The sequence below is a fragment of the Helicoverpa armigera genome, chromosome 16 (genome assembly GCF_030705265.1).
Source record: "Helicoverpa armigera isolate CAAS_96S chromosome 16, ASM3070526v1, whole genome shotgun sequence".
NCBI classification, from domain to species: Eukaryota; Metazoa; Arthropoda; class Insecta; order Lepidoptera; family Noctuidae; genus Helicoverpa; species Helicoverpa armigera.
This window is the reverse complement of record NC_087135.1, coordinates 9,659,865-9,679,983: the sequence shown is the minus strand read 5'-3', so window position 1 is coordinate 9,679,983 and position 20,119 is coordinate 9,659,865. Positions and strand designations below refer to the sequence as shown.

The window sequence follows — 20,119 nt, the reverse complement described above, 5'->3', positions numbered from 1 at the left end:
TAAAGTTTTTTTAAGGGTTCATATTCAGGACTACACTATTGAAATTCATGTATTAATCATGGGCTTATACTTAATTTGCCTAATAGTAAGTTTTATGACCACTGAGTGACCCACCCTGGTGACTATGTCATCATATGCTTCTTTAATGTCCATACCAACTTTTATATTGATGTTAGATTATACATAGGTAAAGTAAATATGTATAAGAAAAACATGTTCATCCATTGAAAGCATACTCAAAGAACAATTGTATTTACCCAGCAATAAAACCGTAAATCCAGCTAACCCACACACAGACAGGTTTGCTTTATTACCTGACAAACTACCCGTCAGTTTTGACGTTAATAGCCTGAACGTTTCAGGCTATGGTTTCAGCGTTTCAGGTAAAGACGAGCAATCCTACATCGACTGACACACTGAAACTACAAACAAATATGTCTACGCCATTAATTGCTTAGAAAAGACATGAATAAGTAGTGTAGGACTATTTTTAGACAGCGGCATGTTTGAAAGAGTTACCGCGGCCCTGGCACACAAAGGGAGTCAGTAAAAGTTACACCCTCTGTATTAGATGGGGCAATAGGAAGAACATGATTTCATCTTATAATTTACCATCTCAAAAAATGGTCCAATGTTCGATTTTTATGATTTACGGCGTAGTAAGAAGGTAATGATTATTATCTCAAAGGCTAAGCATCACATTTATATGGTTTACATTTCGCCTTGCATCTTCTTCTTTCTCCTGGCCAGTTCCCAATTTTACTTGGGGTCGGCGCATTTGCGCATATTTAAGCAACCTCTGTATATGAGCCCAGAGCCTTTTATACAAGGAAACTAAAAAACTTTTAACAGAGTTCAGACCAGTTTTTTTTACCACTCTAGTACCTATTGAAACAAAATGAATAAGGGTTTTAACTCTGTGCCATTGATTTACCATGTAGAAGGCAAATAGACCAACGTCTTTAAATCTATTCTTTGAAAAACGATTTCTGTGGCCTACTTGTTTAAGAGGTTGACTCAAAGACCCCTAATCACTAAATAACTATGCAATATTCATGTGAAAATATCGATCTGCCATAGTGATGTGCTAGGTGACCTAGGACACCTAACTTTATGTCGTTAAAAAGTTTGTATCATAAAAATTTTCGTCACGCCCTTTTGATTAAAAAGTAATAAAATATAGAATTTGATGGAAGGTTTTAAATAGATATAGTTTTAAGAGTGAGGTGGTTAATTTGTCGATAGTTTTAATGCTGGACTAGAAGTAGACGAAGACGTAGGGTTGATAAAATTCGGTGGACCAACCCGCAATTAATTTCTTTTTATGACAAGTCTAACTAATGAAGCTAGTAATCATTCATCGAAAAGAAGGAAGGCTCCTGGTACAACATTTTTTGAAGAACGTTAAGTAATATTTATTTACGATATCTATCAAAAGAAAAATACTATCGAACGCAACTAAAAGAAGACATCTAGACGAATCCTACGAAGCAATGACCTTTGTTCACACTAACTTAACCTAGTTACGTAAAACATTTAAATGACCCTTAAAAAATCACTTCCTCCACTCCAACCCCTCGACCTTGATACCAAGAAAGCATGAAAATAAACAATAATAATAAAACTGAAGCAAGAAGGTAAACACAGCTACAATCTCGTGCGGTAACGCGACAGTTTACGATGGCGTTTTATCGATAACTTGATGTCGCATCACTAGCGATCGCGTGTTGAGCGCATCACCACTGTCCTGTGAACCGGGTGGCGTGGGGTGGCTATAGTTTGTGGTTGTGGTGGGATAATTTGAAAAGTGATAGATATGCTTGAATAAAATATAGCCCGTATTCACTGATGCCCGTTTTCACCAACGAATACCTAAATTAAGAGAGCATTTACGGAACACTTAATAAGAATTTCATTTTCACCAAAGCCTAGGTGTCAAATTATAACCTTAAAATTTGACTTCAACTTGGGGGCCCGATTGATGCCTGCTTAAACAACCCCTATCATTATCATTACAGAATACAAACATATTTTGAACCGTGGATAGTGAAATATACCTTTATATGTTATGTAACACCAAAAATACCATGTTATAAAAGCAAAAAAATACAAAAAAAAAATGAAACGTAAACTTTTAGAAAGTTTAGAAGCTGTGGAGGTTGTGGATATGTAAAATAATAATCATTAGAAGACCACGTACCTATCTTACGTGAAAGAGCAGATGACTGAGAAATAAGTACGATGATCATGACTTTTTTATAAGACTAGCCGTTTTCCCGCGGTTTCACCCGCGTCCCGTGGGAGCTACTGCCCGCACCGGGATAAAATATAGCCTATGTTACTCGCAGATGATATAGCTTTCTAATGGTGAAAGAATATTTAAAATCGGTCCAGTAGTTTTTGAGTTTATCCATTACAACCAGACAAACAAACATTTTCCTCTTTATAATATTAGTATAGATATAGATTATAGGTTATCACTTGCTATGAATGCACTTGTTAGGTCGTGATGTCGCTGAATTATTCAAAAATAGGTAGTCCTGCATGTCCATAAATATACAGACCATAACAGATGCAAATCTGGTAATCACTGATGTAGTTTCGCGGTGGCCGGGACATCTATAGGCCTATTCAGACCTAAGCGGTATTCGCTACCGTCTACGGCAGAGAAAACCCTGTGGGTATGCGGTAATATGACTGTTCAGACCTAAGCGGTATTCGCTACCACCTGCGACAGAGAAAACCCAGTAGGTATGCGATAATATTACTGTTGATGTTCGGGACGTATGCCGCTGCTGCCGCGCGGTATGTACTTCTACCCACAGCGGCAGTGAATATCGCTCAGGTCGCTCTAGCCGCGGTAGGTATAGTTATTGGCACGGATATTGAGCCCTGACCTTAACCTGCGCAGAAGCCATTTATTGGTTTATTGCCTTGTGTACAGTGCGCAAAGCGATCCCCACTCTTCCGCCGAGAGCTCAATAGGTATCCGTGCCGGTAACTATACTTGATACTAAATACCTGAGCGAAACCCGTGCGGTATCTACCTCTACCCACAGCGGCAGCGAATATCGCTCAGGTTTGAATTGGCCTTAAATACCAAAACTGCAGTAGATACCAATGATTCGAAAATGGTGAATATGGAGGAGCCTATCTCCTAGGTGATAGGGGATACCCTCTGGAGGTAAGAAGTAGGCTAATATTGAACATAATAAAATATATAAATTAAAACAAAGATAGTAAACAAATATTTTAATATTAGTCCTCATATGATGTACCAAACATTATCATCATCCTCCTGCACCAATTCAATTTGAGGTGGGCTGGGCGCAGCATGTTTTTACACGTCTTTCCAATTTCTCGCACCACCTGAAACTAAATAAATATAATAAATGTATAATTTTAACCCCATACATCCATCAACTCATGGAGAACAAAAATACAATGAAGTCGACAGTAAAACAAAGAACACAGTTGAACGGCAATATCTTATATTATTATACACAGATATTATTCACATTTACCTGTAAACGGTTCCTATCGCATTAAAACTATTTGTAACTGGATCCAAGCTTTGTTTTTGGCTTCGTTCGTGGTCCCATCCGTTTTTTGTTTAATATTGTGTCTCTATGAGACGTCAGCAATTTCACTAGCTTGTCTTTTTCTTCTGCAAGAAAGGTTTATCCTCGTTTTCTCTTCTCTGCCAAAATAAACTTATCTATTCAACAATAATAAACCCAAAATTAACCTCACTCTATGTACACATACACATCAGTCAATTTGACAAACGCGCGAATGACATAGGTAAAAATTCACCTATAGAAAACCTCTTTACTGTTTTATTGCATAAAACATAGCGTAATGTAGTTTAAGTTAAATTAAAATAACATCACAAGAACAAAAACTCACAGGCTTTAGTAATATATACTCGATAGACGTTTATTTCTTAAAAAGTACAGAAAAATCATTTTATCGATAAAATATCGACTTTGCATTATCGTTTGTAGAACTAGTAATCTGTCACTTACTTAAGGGATCCATGTACAAGTGTGGTGAAAATGAATTTAGGTAGGTGTCAAATTGGGAGGGGTCCTTATTAAAAGTAGCTTTTAGATAGGGAAACGGTACGAGGTTGTTGGTGAAAACGGGCATGAAGCTTTAGGTAAGCAATAGGTGCCAGGAAAATACACTCGCTCCCTGCCCATATTGGTATAATTATATAAAAAATATATATTTGTCGGAGGCGCCATCAGGATGGCTGGCACTATCGTCCGACATCAGGTAGGGTAATCGAGCAAAGAGATAAATCAAACAAACTCAAAACTTTAACAAACTCAAAACTCAAACGTTTATTCAAATTGGTCAGAACAAAAGACAACCCCCAAAACGCCCGCCCTTCGCCACTTCCTATGTGTTTTGGCTTGGAAGAAGAAGTGGCGGAACAAACTCCCCAGCAACACATGTCTGTCTGTTAGGTTAGAAGAACCGTTACAATTTTAGGTTCACTAGGCACTTTATATTTGGATCTACAACGCTAGGCAATAACACTAGGTACACTAGACGTGACGTAGGGTAGTAACGCCACGAACACTCAATGAAGACTCGACCAAGACTGAACCGAGAGTGAACTAAGACTGCGCTCCGCGGACGCCGCGCTGACCGCCACGACTCCGCCAAGCGCGCCAAATTGTTGTTTCACCGAACACGCCACCAGAGGGCGCGCTTGCGTCTCGTTCAGTGACCGTACTATTGACTATCTCCGACATATTTATGGACGATAGTCGAAGTTATTTAACGTCTATGCAATTTCTTGAGATTTTAAACGATAATTTTAGTTACTTGTGGGAAAACATGCAATAGCTACATACAATTGATGAGGCTGACAAAATATATTGGATCAGTAAGATATACTAACAAAGTAATATCCAGTCCATGAATAGCAGACCCCAGAGACATAAACAAAATACGATCACAGAACAAAAACTTACTCATCAAGTCATCACATATTCACCCTAAAATCTAACCCTACAAATACAGACAAAACTATACAATTTTCACCGGCCTACAATGAACCCAAAGCGTGGTTACCCCAGTACAACCATAGCAGTTTCAGTAGCATAGCGCTTTCAGTAAGCTAAACGCCGTGACAAGGCGATGTTGCCCAACTTACACAAATTCTACGAATATTTCACGTTAATCTTTATACATTGACGACTTTGTTTCAAAGTTTGAGTATCTATAGTGCATAACACGCAATGTATGCGAAATTAAACGGTTAAGAAAAAGTATCGTTTCTTTTTTTTTCGGTAGAGTTTATCGAGTTTTTAAACGTTTGAATTTAGAATAATAAATAGCGGTGGTGTTAGAAGACGTGGACAAAGTAAAATGTGCCTTAAAATAGTGAAGTATAAGGTTGAAAGTCGACAATGAAACTTGTGAGTTTATGTTATGAAAAGATAAAGTTTTGAAAATGAACGCATGGTCGGGAGAAGAGGGTGATGTTATGGGACCAACAGTTACTCGTAAGTATATTTTACTAGTTTCTCCTAATGGTTTCACCCTCGTTTCATGGGGACTCCACTTTTTCGATAAACGGCTATCTATAGGTAATAGTTTTTCAAATCCGCTCTGAATTATAGGAGTTTCTGAGATTAATTAGCCCGTTTAAAGAAACAAACTTTTTAGCTGATAATATGTATAAGTTGTTATCGTTTTTTGAATTTAAGGAAATTAACAATTAAAGATATTTTTAGGTGTTAGTAAAATATCAATATCTCCAATATTCAAATTATTATAGTGCGTAATATAAAGTTATTAAGTTAAGACTCGGACTGAGGACTGAGGACTGAGACCTTTATAAAAAAAACGAGTTACTGAAAATAAGTCGTGGGTCCAGTTCATGGCCTGCAGACGAAAGGACATAATTATTCAGTGTCTGTGAGCATACATTTGACACTTGTAACAAGGTCGGTACTAAATAGGTTACGGTCGGATTGCTATCCTGCTGTAAGATAATCCTTAGTAGTCAGTAACTTACGCAGACTATGAGAACAAACAATATGTGAAACTCTTTCGAAGTGTTACAGGTAACATGAAGGCATGAGGCTTTCCTCTTAATCAACTTACATAAAATAATAACTTAGTAATTTGTAAATAGATTGATTGAATATGTTAAAAGATTGTAACACTATAATTACATAAAAACTGAAAAAGAAAAACACTTTCATAACTTTTCGAAAAGATATTAAATCTCGTTGGGTGGGTAAACCTAGAAATAGGTAGGCAAATAAGTTTCCATAGTTTCAATATTTCGTGATTTTTTTGAAAATACATTACATACTCCGTTCACATAAACATTAGGCATGTAATATTTTTAAAATTCTTAAGACAATAGGCATTCTTCGCTCACATAGCTTTCGTTCCAGCTACAGTAAATGTTAATACAGTAAAGGAGATGGCCAAATTTTCATAGAAAAAAAACCCAGAATCGACAGAAATGGGTACCAATGGGTTCATTATTATTGACCTTTGATGGTGCCAAAAAATCCTGCCTGAAATCCATGGGGTATAGGAGCTATATCATATTTTCACAAAAATAAGTTCTGTTGAATTTATGTTGATTTATAAGATTATTGACATCAAGGCGCATAAAAAACAAGGTACACTAACATTATACAAGCCAATGGTAAAATCCCCATAGTTACAGAGTTTGCCTGGAGATTAAAAGGTCTTGTATTTAACCACTCCAGATACGATTAAGCACCGACCTTACCTACTTGGAGAGGTTTCGCAGTTACATGCAACCTTCACAAATGGTTATGAAATGTTTTTGGAGAAATTGTCTTTGAAAATGGCGCCATGTGACATTGTCAAATATAACAAATGACTTAGCAATGCAAAACGGTCCAATCACGAGTCTGCATTCAACTTCTAACGAACATCAAATAGTAAAAGTAAACTTTTTTGTGAACTAAAATCTTGATCGAAAAAGCGTTATAAAAAGAGAACCCCATGGTTTTTAGATGATTTGAAATACTTTTTAAAATCCACAAATTATACTGAATCCAATCATACATATGAAGTTCCTGTCGATTCTGGGTTTTTTTTTGGCCATCTCCTTTTAATACCGAGCCGAAAAGATGTTATCTAATTCCTATGTTCAACGTACTTGACCCTATGAATAATTTAAGCAAAGCATATTTTTGTACAAAACTTCAAGCAAGCTTCCAAGGTATGCCTTAATGTGCCTACAATATGCATAGGGGAAAGTGGTCACCATTCGTACGTGGGGCACATTCGTACAGTAAGTATAGCAGAAAAACTAAACGGCACACAAACACGCCTTTGCTTGTGTGCATAGACATACCGGCCACCATATTGTTAGCGGAGTGGCGCGGCAGTCGCACCACGGTGTATCGGCTGATAAGACGTAATGTGTTTTCGCGCGCTGTGAGTGAATTTTTTCCTTAGGTGTAATTCGCAATTGTTAGTAGAATTGTTATGTTTTTGACAATATGGTGATGATTAATTAATGTTAATATTGTTTATTTTGAGCTTTAATTGTTATATTTCTCAAACTAAATAAGAATTTGTATAAAGTTGTACTTTAATTTTGTGCAAGGTGTGGGGGTGCTTTCGTACAACCAAACAGGGGGCACATTCGTACGCATATGAACGCTCTCCTTCAGATTTTATTAACCACCACAATATCAATAGTACATTTTTATGAAATAAAATATGGTAAACTTTTAAAATACCAGGCAAAAAGCACAATTACATGTCTTTCCTTTTATAAAGTATTGTTCTTCTAACAAAATGAAATATATGTTTATATGTGAAAGTTTGTGAGAATGTATGGATGTATGTTTGTTATTCAATCACGCAAAAATGGCTGGACCGATTTGATTGAAATTTGGTATGTAGATAGGTGATACCCTGGATTAACACATAGGCTTTTTATCAACACACCACGCCGGCGAAGCCGCTGGCGGAAGCTAGTATAACATCAAGACCTCGACGTTGGAAAGCAGAGTCAAGAAATTCAAAGAAGGCTCTAACAGCGATGGACCCTCACGAACATTGCATTCTAAGTTCACGAGTCTACAAGTCTTCTCCTTGGAAGAAGAGACACGCTTAAATGATTACATTATTAATTGCTGCAAAATGCATTATGGGCTAACAACAGTACAAATTCGCAAACTTGCCTACGAATTATCAATAAGTAAACTAAGGATGAATGATTTAATGTTTTGTTATTTTTCTAAAGAAAGATTTATCGACTTTGAGTCAAGTCAAATATTATTAAGTTCGTTCTTTGAGAAATACATATTTTTTATAATAATTAATAAAAATTTAACGACTTTAATAGGCTTTTTAATTACCCTGTATGAATCTACCCCATGCGTATGAAAGTACCCCACCTATTGTACGAACGTACCCCGTACATGGGGCAAGTTCGTACAAATATCTTATCGTAGAAAAATGACTATAACTCTATAACCTTTTGACATAATAGTGTCGGACTTTTTGGTAACAAACTACAATATATTTGTTATGCTTACGTCTATAAACTAGATAAATTCGATTATTAATCATAAATTAAAAAAATAAAATCTAAAAAGCGTACGAAGGGTAACCACTTTCCCCTAAGTATTAGATTAAATTCATATGTCCGGTGGTGTATAGAGCCTATCAAAGGTAAAAAATATACATTTATGCTAATTGTCTCGTTGGTCTAGTGGTCGCAATCGCGACTGCTGTGCATGAGGTCTAGGGTTCGATTCCCAAAATCGCTTTGTGGTTTTAGAAACTTTCACAAAGAAGTCTGTATGTCGGTGATTGATACTCCCGCTGATCTCCTTACATGAGAACCGCTGCCGTGGCTGAAATCGGCCTCGACCTCCTTCATGATTATTATTATTTCAATATGCTAATTCTATAATCATTTTATTTTATGATTCTAACAAAACAACATTTAAAAATAACCGCAACAAAGCTATATTTTTAATTATCGTCAGAGATTACCATAATTAATAACAATAAAACACTGGCCACTTTTCTAAGAGAAAATTATCCTGAGGCCATAAAAAAATAAAAAGTACAGAATTATATTTTTCTTACAATGCCATTTGTACAGAAATGGAACGCACCAGTTTCAAATATCGATTCAAAATACCGCGAATATCATGATTAATTTATAAAGTTGTGACAAACTACTTTTGGGAAATAAATATTCTTATAACTAATCAGATACTTTATATTTTCATCTTTGATATTATTATCATTAATTAAAAATAATTTATTTCAAAATTTGTGTTTGGAGTAGCTACTATAAAGGGCTAAAAGGCTTTAAAAAAATACTGGCTGAATATTTTCAGAGTGCGGTGCGTCTATGGTTTTTTATTTATTTAGATTTGGAACTTCATCATTACAATCGTTCAATTCTTGTTTTATTTTTGCAAGATATCGAATAATTATTTCTATCGTAGTTATGCTATATGTTTTGGTTTTGTTTTATTAAAGTTTATATAAATAACAACAGTTACTTATGTAATAACAAATTAAATTATTCTGTCAGAGTTGTAAAGAAGCAAAGGTGAGTGATTATAACGTGTATTATTAGGAAGAATAAAGACTGAAACCTAACATTCCCGCCTATATATATTGCACTGTGGCTATTAAAATATACATATATAGAACTCCATATGTGTAAATGCATAAATAATAATCATTGAAATACACTATAACACATGACTATGACTTTGATAGTTCCCATTTACTGTACATATTTCAGTAGATAATATTATAGCAGTCGCCGACTGCGCTATAGAATTGCGTTAATTATGAAAACTGTCGACTTGTGAGATCAGTCTTGTGTAACTATGCGCTAACAACGGTTGTTATTTAGTGTTTTTCATCTTTTTGTATAATTGTGGGTGATACGCAGAGATGTTTATTACTTTGTTGGATACCGAATCCCATCGAATATTTATATGGTCTGCAGACATTTTTGTAGGTAAAGATTTTCACAATAAATATGTAGGTCGCATTGTGTTCAGAATCATTGTTAACATCGCATTGTTTTATCTTTTAATTATGATTCCTTTTCAAATATACACCCAGAAGAATTAAATAAATGCGGACTTATAAGTGGTATTTCATTGATTTTCAAACTTAATGTTTGATTGCTTCGCAGGTGCCGGCAGTGCCAAGCCAAACACCCCTCCTCTGAAAAACGGCAATGATTTGAGAGAATCAGGATATTTAATAGCAGTCGGATCCAGAACATCCAGGTCAGTTTATATTAATAATAATAGAATAGTTTACTATCTAGGTACATAACATTTAAAATATGGATGAACATATGTACTAATGACTCGCTAGATTGAATTGGACTAGTGGCTAGTGTGCAAAAGCTGTTAATTCTTGAAAGCAAAACTTTTTCGAAAATAATATTTAATTCATAAAAGAAAAAACATACAGCCGAACTTATCAAATGCGATTACATTTTCATTCACTGAGATTATTTGTTTTCAGGTTCAGAAGAAAATACAAGAAAAGAATACCATTTCTAGTCATTATAATAATATTTATCTTATTACTACTAGCTTTTATAATTATTTCTATTTTATGTAAGTATCTTTCTAACTTATTACGATTTTTGGAAATGCGACCTTTTAATCAAACGTAAATTTCTAAAACTATTGTTTGTATTGTACCATTGCCAAGGACATCAAAGTACTGAACTGACTACAATACGAGCGTCATCCATGTGCTGCAAAACGGATGCATCCATTTAGTAGATACCTAGTACTACCTTCATTAAATAGACGTAAATGCTAATCATAGTCTAGGCCGTAAAAATGCTCAGGTACTTACAGACTACTTACCTGCTATTTAACTGGTGAATAATCTTTCATTTTTCATAATAAATTATCTTTTAAATTATGCAATTTTCAAGGTTTTTCTGCACAACTGTTTACTGTCCATTTTGTAGCTGTAAAATTTCTGATTTTTGAGTAAGTAGGTATTGCAGCTATGGAATTTAAATTATACAACGTCGAAAGGGCTACAACCGATTAAGTATATTATACAAAGTCATTTCGGACCCTTCATTTCTCTAGTGCATATTTGAATTTTGTCTCAAGCTAATGAAAATTTAGCTCAATCGGCCAATATTACAAACTACCTACGTAGATTTCTAAGGAACTGGCCTCCTAGGAACAATATAAGTCTCTCTTGCGTGCCATTTCATGCTTACTCGTCATTCAGAATATTATAATATTTATAAAGTTAAAACATCTAGTCTTATATAAGCAGCAGGCATTTGGTGCATTTTGCAAATCATTCAAACTACCTTTATATGTAAATTAAATGCGCAAAAACCTCAAGCATACGCTTGATAATGTCTAGAAATAGTTGACTACTAGAATTTGTACTCTGCATATTTTGTACTAATAATCCAGTTTTGTTGAAGAAACTGTGATATATGAGGCATTAATGTAGGTTATTTTGAGCTTACTTAGACCCTTTTCTTTTAAACATACAATTTTGCATACCTGCTAATAGAACGAGACATTTTTTCATATATTTTTTGTTTTAATTCACACGTTTGACAACCGAATTAAGACTGGTTTTCAAGATGGAAGATTTTATATTCATGATCCTTCTACAATCTTGCCGGATTCCTATCCCATTGGGCTATAAGAGTGAATTAATAGGGAGTGCACCTGTGGCTACACTATTTCCTACGTAGCTGATCTTACATGTGTGAAATGCCGTCGTCACCGACAATCGTCTAGAGGCAATTTTAAATTACATGCTGACTTTATTCTAACTTTATAATTTTAGATGCATTAGCAATACATAGGAAGCCAGAACGTACATGCAGGAGTAGAGAATGCCTGCGCTCCGCCGCCAACCTTGCGATGTCCATGGACCTCAACGCGGACCCTTGCGAGAACTTCTATCAGGTAACTTTTATATCATTATCAGCCTTTTTACGTCACACTGCTGGGCACAAACCTCCTCTCGCAAAGAGCTTTCAAATCTTTTACAACTTTTACACCTACTATTTTAAACCTACTATTTTAATTATATATTGCATATTTCCATGTTTCTTGTTATAAAAGTACTTAATATTCGATTCAAAGTTAGGTTTTGAACACATTCCGATCTTGAAAATAGGTCGTCAACATAAACGGCAACAGCATTAGATAAATGATCAATTAATCTACGGGTTATTGTACCAGTCCAGAATAGTTAATTGCCTTAGAACTAGCTCATCAAAGAAACGAACATTAAACAATTACAAACAAGCCAATTTACTTAAATTTAACTGCACGTCACAAACCAAAAATAGTCACAATTCCTTATTTCTTCAGTTCGTTTGCGGTAACTGGGGTTCCGATCATCCACGGCCGGACGCCTATCGGTCTTACGACTGGTTCCGAGACAAGCAAACCAAGGTGTATAGCATAGTGAGGGACTTCCTCAACAGGAATAGTAGTCATCAGCCCAAACCTGTGCTGCAGGCTAAGGATATGTATAGGGCGTGTATGAATACCAGTAAGTATAAGATAAATTACTTCAAATTCATCTTGCATGATACTTACGAAAGCTTAATTTTACATATATAGAAAACTGCAGAAGATATAAGAACATCCTTTTTTGGATTGGTTAAAAAATATGTTTGGTTGTTCATAATATCACTAAAAGTTTCGTAATAGCACCGTAGAGTTAAGGTTACCTATACGGAACTTTCTATCTCCCATCTCGAAAACAAAGTTTACTTTTTTTTACTGACAAAGAAGCCTTTTGAGTGATTCTAAATCAGATTACACTTTTTGAGAACTAAATAATGTAATACTACTAAGAACCAATTCTTTATCATCACTTACAGAAGTACTAGACAAACGAGGACTTAAACCAGTGATCACCATCTTAGAATCACTAGGTCTCCCTCCATTCCCAACATTCATAAACGTGACAGAGGATTTCGACTACTCAGCATATACCTTCGACTGGTTAGACACAGTCATTAAGGTGAAAACACAAATAGGTATGGATGTACTCATAGGATTCGATATCTATACGGACCCCAAGAATTCTTCGGTTTATAGACTGATTATGGGATCTCCTGAAACTACTAATCCGTTTCCGAGGTAAGAAAGTACAGTATTTCCAGAAAGCTATTTGATAATTAAGTAAATGTATTGTAAAAAAATAAAGAACATTGAAGATATTTGGTAAAATAAAAGGTAGTGAATGATGAGGTACTAATTAAATAATGGTAGGAATTGAGACGTGATACAGTCACGAATAGTGAGAGATAAAAAAGGAGTATGAGATGATATTAAGAGGGTAACAAATCTATTAAATATAAACTTGATTTATGTTTCAGTACACATACCGAAAGAAAACGCCACAGAAGACATTTCAACGACATAAAAAGTTATATAAAGGAAGCAACCGACTTTTTATCAAAGATGGAACACAAAAGCAGTAAATCTGACGAAGAAGACGAGAAAGTAGCAGAAGTACTAAAGATATTTTATGCAGAACTTATGAAACTGTTCGTGTTAGAAGCAGATGGATTGAAAAGTTCTAAATTAACTGAAATAGAATTAGATCAGAATGTTATATTGGCTGCAAATGAATATTTTGAAACGAACAGGGATTTATACGATGTAAGTACTATAATTTCAAGGCGTTGTCATTGACTTTATTATTTCTAAAAGTTGCAAAATGAAAATGGATTGCAATTTTATATTATGGTGTAACATGGTTTACCATAAATACTAGTATTATTTCAATTGTGAACTTTATAAAAATGAATCTCATGCTGATATAAAAATAACGATAAATTGAATAGATAATGGTGATATAGCAAAACCGTATAATTATAAAAAATACGTACTGTTTTATCATAAATTCAATATTCGCGTGTGACACGTTTCACGTGTTATAGAATAATCGATGACAAGAAATTACTTTCATGATTATCACGTTATATAGATCTACTAATAAAGTATGTATTAACGTGAATAACACTGTCCTACTGCTACGAAAGATAATGGAATTTTTAGTGACGGGCTAGTTGTCTCTAAGATATTTTATTTTTCTGTTCAATGTTTTGATCTCTTCATAATTATCAAAGTTTTTTATTCCTACCTCTTAAGCTCATACGAGCTTTGGACTTTTGATTAACGAGAACAGATTTATCGTTAGAAGAACGTCAAAAGACACCTTTCATAACTTGGAATCAAACTATATTTCTCACAGACTTTTAAAATATTTTCAGCTAGAAACAGACAACTCTACATCAGAACTTGAAAGTTCAGATGATGCTGGCTATCTGATCATACCTGATTACACTGTCGATGAAATACAGGCACATACTGATGCAATTGTTGAAAGCAACAACGGTACAGCTTCTCCTATATGGAAGAAGTATTTAGAAGGATTGTTCAATATCAGCAATACTGTACTGGACTTTGAAACTGATAAGATATTGGTATCTGAGCCAGATTTGAGGTACATGTCTTTGATGGCTGCTTATGTATCGAAGACACCGCCTGTTGTACTGGAGCTTTATATTTGGGTTAAGGTTGGTATATATTCCATCACTTTTAAAGTGTCTCTAAAAAAACTTTTAAGAACGAGGTATGAAAAAGTTAGTGTTATGTAAATGTTTAGACAAAAAATCGATGCAAGAAACTCAAGTCCGGAAAAGTATAACTCTCTAGTTAGGGGAAAGCTTTGTGACAGAGGTTCATATTTTCCTGGTGTTAATGAAGATGGTGATGGTGATGAAAACTTCGTTAAAATAATATATACAGAAGTCTTCAAAAAGCCTAACAAAATCTTTTCTACAACTACAGGTAGTAGAAGTAATGTCAGTACACACAACGACGGAGCTCCGCAACCTGTTCCAGCGCGCGTACGAGCAGAGCCACGCGGACGACTCCGCGCCGCCGCGGTCGCTGCACTGCGCTAATGCTGTCAACGATATGATGGGCATGGCGGTGTCTTATGGGATTGCTGATCGACACTTCATTAATGTTACTAAGCCTAAGGTAAGTAAAATGCGAAATTTTTCTTATAATTATTCTTTATTTGAAGCAGAAGAAAATACAATGTTATGGGAATCAATTGTCAATTAAATTATTTCGGGCACATTTGTGATAGCTTTGACTCAATACCTGCAAGAGACTGTAAGACTGTAGTATCAGAAGGGCATGCCATGTTAAAAAGATCTTGAAATGTCAAATTTTAATCTAAGTGTTCTGGAAATACATAAATACACACATCAATCAAAAAAATCAAATCAAGAAAAAAACATAACGTGCCATTTTAATAAAACTCTCACTTCCAGGTTATAACAATGATCGAAGAACTAAAGGATTCTTTAGCACACTTGGTCGGACAAGCGCGTTGGATGGATGACAACACGAAAATAGCGACGTACCAGAAAATTATCGAAATGAAGTCTCTTATAGGATTCCCAGACTGGCTGCTAGAGGAAGGAAAACTAGACGAATATTATGAAGGAATAGAAATTGATAGTGAAAAGCATTTGGAAAATCTCATCAATGTAAATCAAGTGAAGACTAGAAATGTACTGAATAGGTTTCGAGGAGTGAACAATTTCTCTTGGGCCACTGATCCTACTGAAGTTAATGCGTATCATACGTTTCAAGAAAATACTATTAGTGAGTATAGAAAATGTGTCGTTTTGTGTATCAATTATGTATTAAACTACTTACTTATTATACATATTTACTTGTTGTGGGTGTCTAACTTAAGGATAATTTTATTGTTTGAGATGATAACAGTAGATAATTTTAGAATTGTAGCGTGATCTACTGGATTAGCTTCAAGTAGACTAACTGTATTTAATACTAAAATGTTTCCTATAGCTGTCCCTATGGTGATGTTACAACATCCCTTCTATGATTTAGGACTCGAGTAAGTATCATTATTATTTTCTTCTAAATTGATACTTTGAATCTATTCCTAATATTTTGTGTTTTATTCAGCTCACTTAACTACGGGTCCTTGGGAACGGTTTTGGGGCACGAAATCACACACGGATTCGATAACTTTGGTAATACATATTTTTGACTTCCTTACGTCCTTTAATTTTCGTTGTTTTGCATATTTAAGCATTTTAATGAGTTAAGTTAAATCTTCACTTTGTTACTCCGTTAATTTACTTTTACATCATCCGTTCTTTACTCCAATGGTACTGGTCTATTGCATACCTAAAAAAATCAACGTAATTATTTCAAGACTACCAGAACTTTTGTCGTGATAAGTAATATTCTTTCTTAAAACTTATAATTTTACTTCTAAAGGCCGTCAATTCGACAAGAACGGCAACATGCTCCCCTGGTGGTCGAACAGCACGATCGACTCGTTCGTCAACATGACGCAGTGCTTCGTCGACCAGTACTCCTCGTACTACGTGCCGGAGTTGGATGATCATGTAAGTTAACATATTACAGGGCTCATATAGTTTTTTTATCACTCCATCATATAGTCTACCTAAGGCGTCGTCCTAATTGGCAGCGATCGCACGATGGCGTGATGCGTTTTTCATCTAAGACGTCGTCCTAATTGACAGCGATTGTACGATGACACGATACGTTCTCGTCGTTCGATGAGTTCAAACATACAGATTTCATCAGAGTGTCCTATTTGAACCTCACAAGTGAGATAGTGAGATCGTGAGATGAAAATCGCATCGCGCCATCGTGCGATCGCTGCCAATTAGGACGACGCCTAAGATTGTATCAAAAGCTGCAAGTGGAAAAATAGTGACTAAGAAACTTTGAGTGTGGGAGGGTTAATTTGTATATCTCATGCGGGGTAGGGGGTTCAGTTTGCATATGGACATGGACATAATGTGTTTAATCTCAAGTTTAGGTTTACCTCTAGGCTGTATCTTGAAGTCACTGTTGATTCTCATGCTACCAATCAAAATTATCTTACATTAACTCACTAAATAAACTCTTTTGCAAAAAAAGCGGGCACCTATGCGAAATTTTGGTTTTATGGACTTTAGGTATGTTTCAAATGGTTTTAATGATTGGAATATTTTCCTAGCATCAAAAGGGGTAGCCCAGTATGCTTAAGAGTGTATTCTAAATTTGAATTTCGGAGAATTGCTAAGAAAGTGGTAAAACCTTGTCTTAGACCAATACTTAGAAGAAAGTTTGTTGGTGTTTCAAAAATTTTTTGATGTGATTTTCAGAAAACTGATAATTCAGTTTTAATAAGTGATTGTTATACCCTTCTGTCACATCAAAACATTTTTGAAAAACTATGCACATTTGGTAACATTTTCGCCCATACCAAATGGTCCATACTGATGATTGATCTCAATGTTACGAGTTTCGATATTTTTGAGTAAACCGTTTTACTGTTTTGATATTGTACTCGAGTGTTTTAAAATATCCCTTTCTTATCATTAAACATGATTGAGAGGTGTATCAGTACTTTGGGCTGCGACAAATCCTATTTTAAGTTTGGAGTACCGATCACGACTCGTCTCCTATTAGACTTTGACATTTAAAAAATACCAAATTTGGTCATAAATGCAAAAATAACAATATGAAAAATAATGAGAAGGGTTAAAGCTATTCAAAAAGTTAAATTACTGCCGCGTTGAAGCTCTCGATAACTCCATAGGTGTCGATTCATTGAACGATCATTTTGCTGAAAGTGACTCATACATTCAAAATTATTGGTCATACGTATGTTTCTTCAGAAATTATCAGGTAGCCCAATATTGTTATGATTTAGGCTGGACAGTGCTGTAAATACCAGAAAACCTCAGTGCAGACAGGTTTATTTAATAAAATGTAGGTGGAATGTAAACCCGCTATTTGAACGCTCAGACTCATAGAAGTTCAGAGGTCTACGGAGTTTCCCAAGAGTCGACCTTGGATAAAAATGAGTGATTATGAAACCTTAAAGTCTCGTGTTCATAGTCTACGCGATAATTTCTGTATTTTGCATTCTGTAAAGATTTTTTCAAAATGTCAAAGTCTGATAGGAGACGAGTCGTGATCGGTACTCCAAACTTAAAATAGGATTTGTCGCAGCCCAAAGTACTGATACACCTCTCAATCATGTTTAATGATAAGAAAGGGATATTTTAAAACACTCGAGTACAATATCAAAACAGTAAAACGGTTTACTCAAAAATATCGAAACTCGTAACATTGAGATCAATCATCAGTATGGACCATTTGGTATGGGCGAAAATTTTACCAAATGTGCATAGTTTTTCAAAAATGTTTTGATGTGACAGAAGGGTATAACAATCACTTATTAAAACTGCATTATCAGTTTTCTGAAAATCACATCAAAAAATTTTCGAAACACCAACAAACTTTCTTCTAAGTATTGGTCTAGGACAGGGTTTTACCACTTTCTTAGCAATTCTCCGAAATTCAAATTTAGAATACACTCTTAAGCATACTGGGCTACCCCTTTTGATGCTAGGAACATATTCCAATCATTAAAACCATTTGAAACATACCTAAAGTCTATAAAACCAAGATTTCGCATAGGTGCCCGCTTTTTTTGCAAAAGAGTGTACAAACTAAGATAAACTTCGCCTCATTTCAACAGATAGACGGCAAACAAACTTTAGGAGAGAACATAGCAGACAACGGAGGCTTGAGAGAAGCTCTCGCGGCGCTCAAGCATCACCTCAAGAGACGCGGACCCGAGCCCAAGCTACCGGGCTTTGAGAAGTTGACGCCTGAACAACTGTTCTTCTTGTCTTATGGAAATGTAAGTCGCTATACCTTATCAGGTTAAACTTGGATACCAATTTTATGTAGGTACTCAATCTATCTCACCTTACCATTTTGCACATAATCACCATATGCAAAGAGTAGAGTGAGTTAAGTATGAATGTAGATGGATAGAGAAGAAGAGGTAGACCATGTAAAAATGGATTGATAGGCTGAAAAAGGACAGGAACTAGAAGAGAGTAAATGTTAGTAATCTACGCAAATATGGCAAGAGAGAGATGAGTCAGATTGGTCAAATTTTTAATAATATCAAGTTTTTGCTAAAATAACTTGATTATAGACATATTTTAACAAGCCCTGACATTTCCTCAATATCCCGTAGCTCTGGTGTGGCGTATCAACGCGGGACTCTCTGAAGGCAGACTTAGAAGACGAGCACTCCCCGCAACAGTTCCGCGCTCGCGGCGCGCTGCAGAACAGCGCGGAGTTCGCGCGAGCGTGGGACTGCCCGCCCGGCTCTAAAATGAACCCCAGCAAACGATGCATTATATTTTAGAAGGTACACCTATCTTCTGTTATAGAGGTAAATTCAAAATGAGGAACATAATTTATTTGTCAAGAGTTGTAGCCTCAAAGATAATCCAACAGAGGTAAATATACGCTATATTTTAGAGATTGGGACCTACCTTAGTCGTGGTGAAAGATAAAGAAATAAAGATTTTGGAGAGTTGAGGCTAGTTTTTGTGGACAAAATTTTTTTACTTGTTTCTTTTTCACTGTATCACCGATTTATTTAAAAACACCAGCTGGTAGTTTAGTAGATCTCTAAATGCCTTATGACAAGCTCAGTTTAAGATCAGCAAACATGTGACTATGATTTTAATCAATGCAATAGCAAAGAAGCAGATAGCGGAATGCTTTTACCAAACTGCCAGGAAGGGTTAGATATATTGATTTATTTTACAGTTGTGTTAAAACTGAGAGTGATAACATTAAACACATGTGCCTTGTACATTGGCCTTCAAAAATACAATATACAAGATTCTACTCGTAATTTGCTTGAAATTGGGGAAAGCTTATTGAGTAAATAGACTTTGTAGCAAAATTAGTGTAAATACATTTAGAGTTCCCCTAAATGTAATTGAATTAGTGATAAGCTGTAATGTATTGTGAAATGTGTGTGCCATAGATTTTAAAGATAGACTTAGTTTAGTATTTTATACGCCTAGTTTGTGTGTGTTATCATAAGTTTAATTTAATAAGACAACGAAAACTTCTATCGCACAAATTGTGGACTGATCAGCGTTTTTGCACTTTAATATTTCTCCAATCATTTGTGTGTTTTCTCA

At 35.3% G+C, this 20,119-nt stretch overlaps 1 protein-coding gene and 1 long non-coding RNA gene across 2 annotated transcripts; one reads left to right on the top strand and one right to left on the bottom strand.

Annotated features, from left to right (window-relative positions):
- Positions 1–3,239: 3,239 nt before the first annotated feature.
- On the bottom strand, positions 3,240–4,131 carry LOC135117955 (uncharacterized). Its single transcript, XR_010277275.1, has 2 exons — positions 3,525–4,131; positions 3,240–3,375 (listed from the first exon to the last, which is right to left on the bottom strand). It is a non-coding gene; the product is annotated as an uncharacterized LOC135117955 (long non-coding RNA).
- Positions 4,132–5,332: 1,201 nt separating this feature from the next.
- LOC110372139 (endothelin-converting enzyme 2) lies at positions 5,333–20,089 on the top strand. Its single transcript, XM_049844350.2, has 15 exons — positions 5,333–5,522; positions 10,196–10,292; positions 10,537–10,631; positions 11,851–11,972; positions 12,384–12,567; positions 12,902–13,163; positions 13,403–13,688; positions 14,303–14,608; positions 14,883–15,077; positions 15,377–15,713; positions 15,921–15,969; positions 16,041–16,108; positions 16,359–16,489; positions 18,643–18,807; positions 19,153–20,089. Exons 1-15 carry the CDS (start codon positions 5,471–5,473, stop codon positions 19,324–19,326), a joined length of 2,523 nt encoding a protein of 840 aa, XP_049700307.2. The 5' UTR covers positions 5,333–5,470; the 3' UTR covers positions 19,327–20,089.
- Positions 20,090–20,119: the final 30 nt, after the last annotated feature.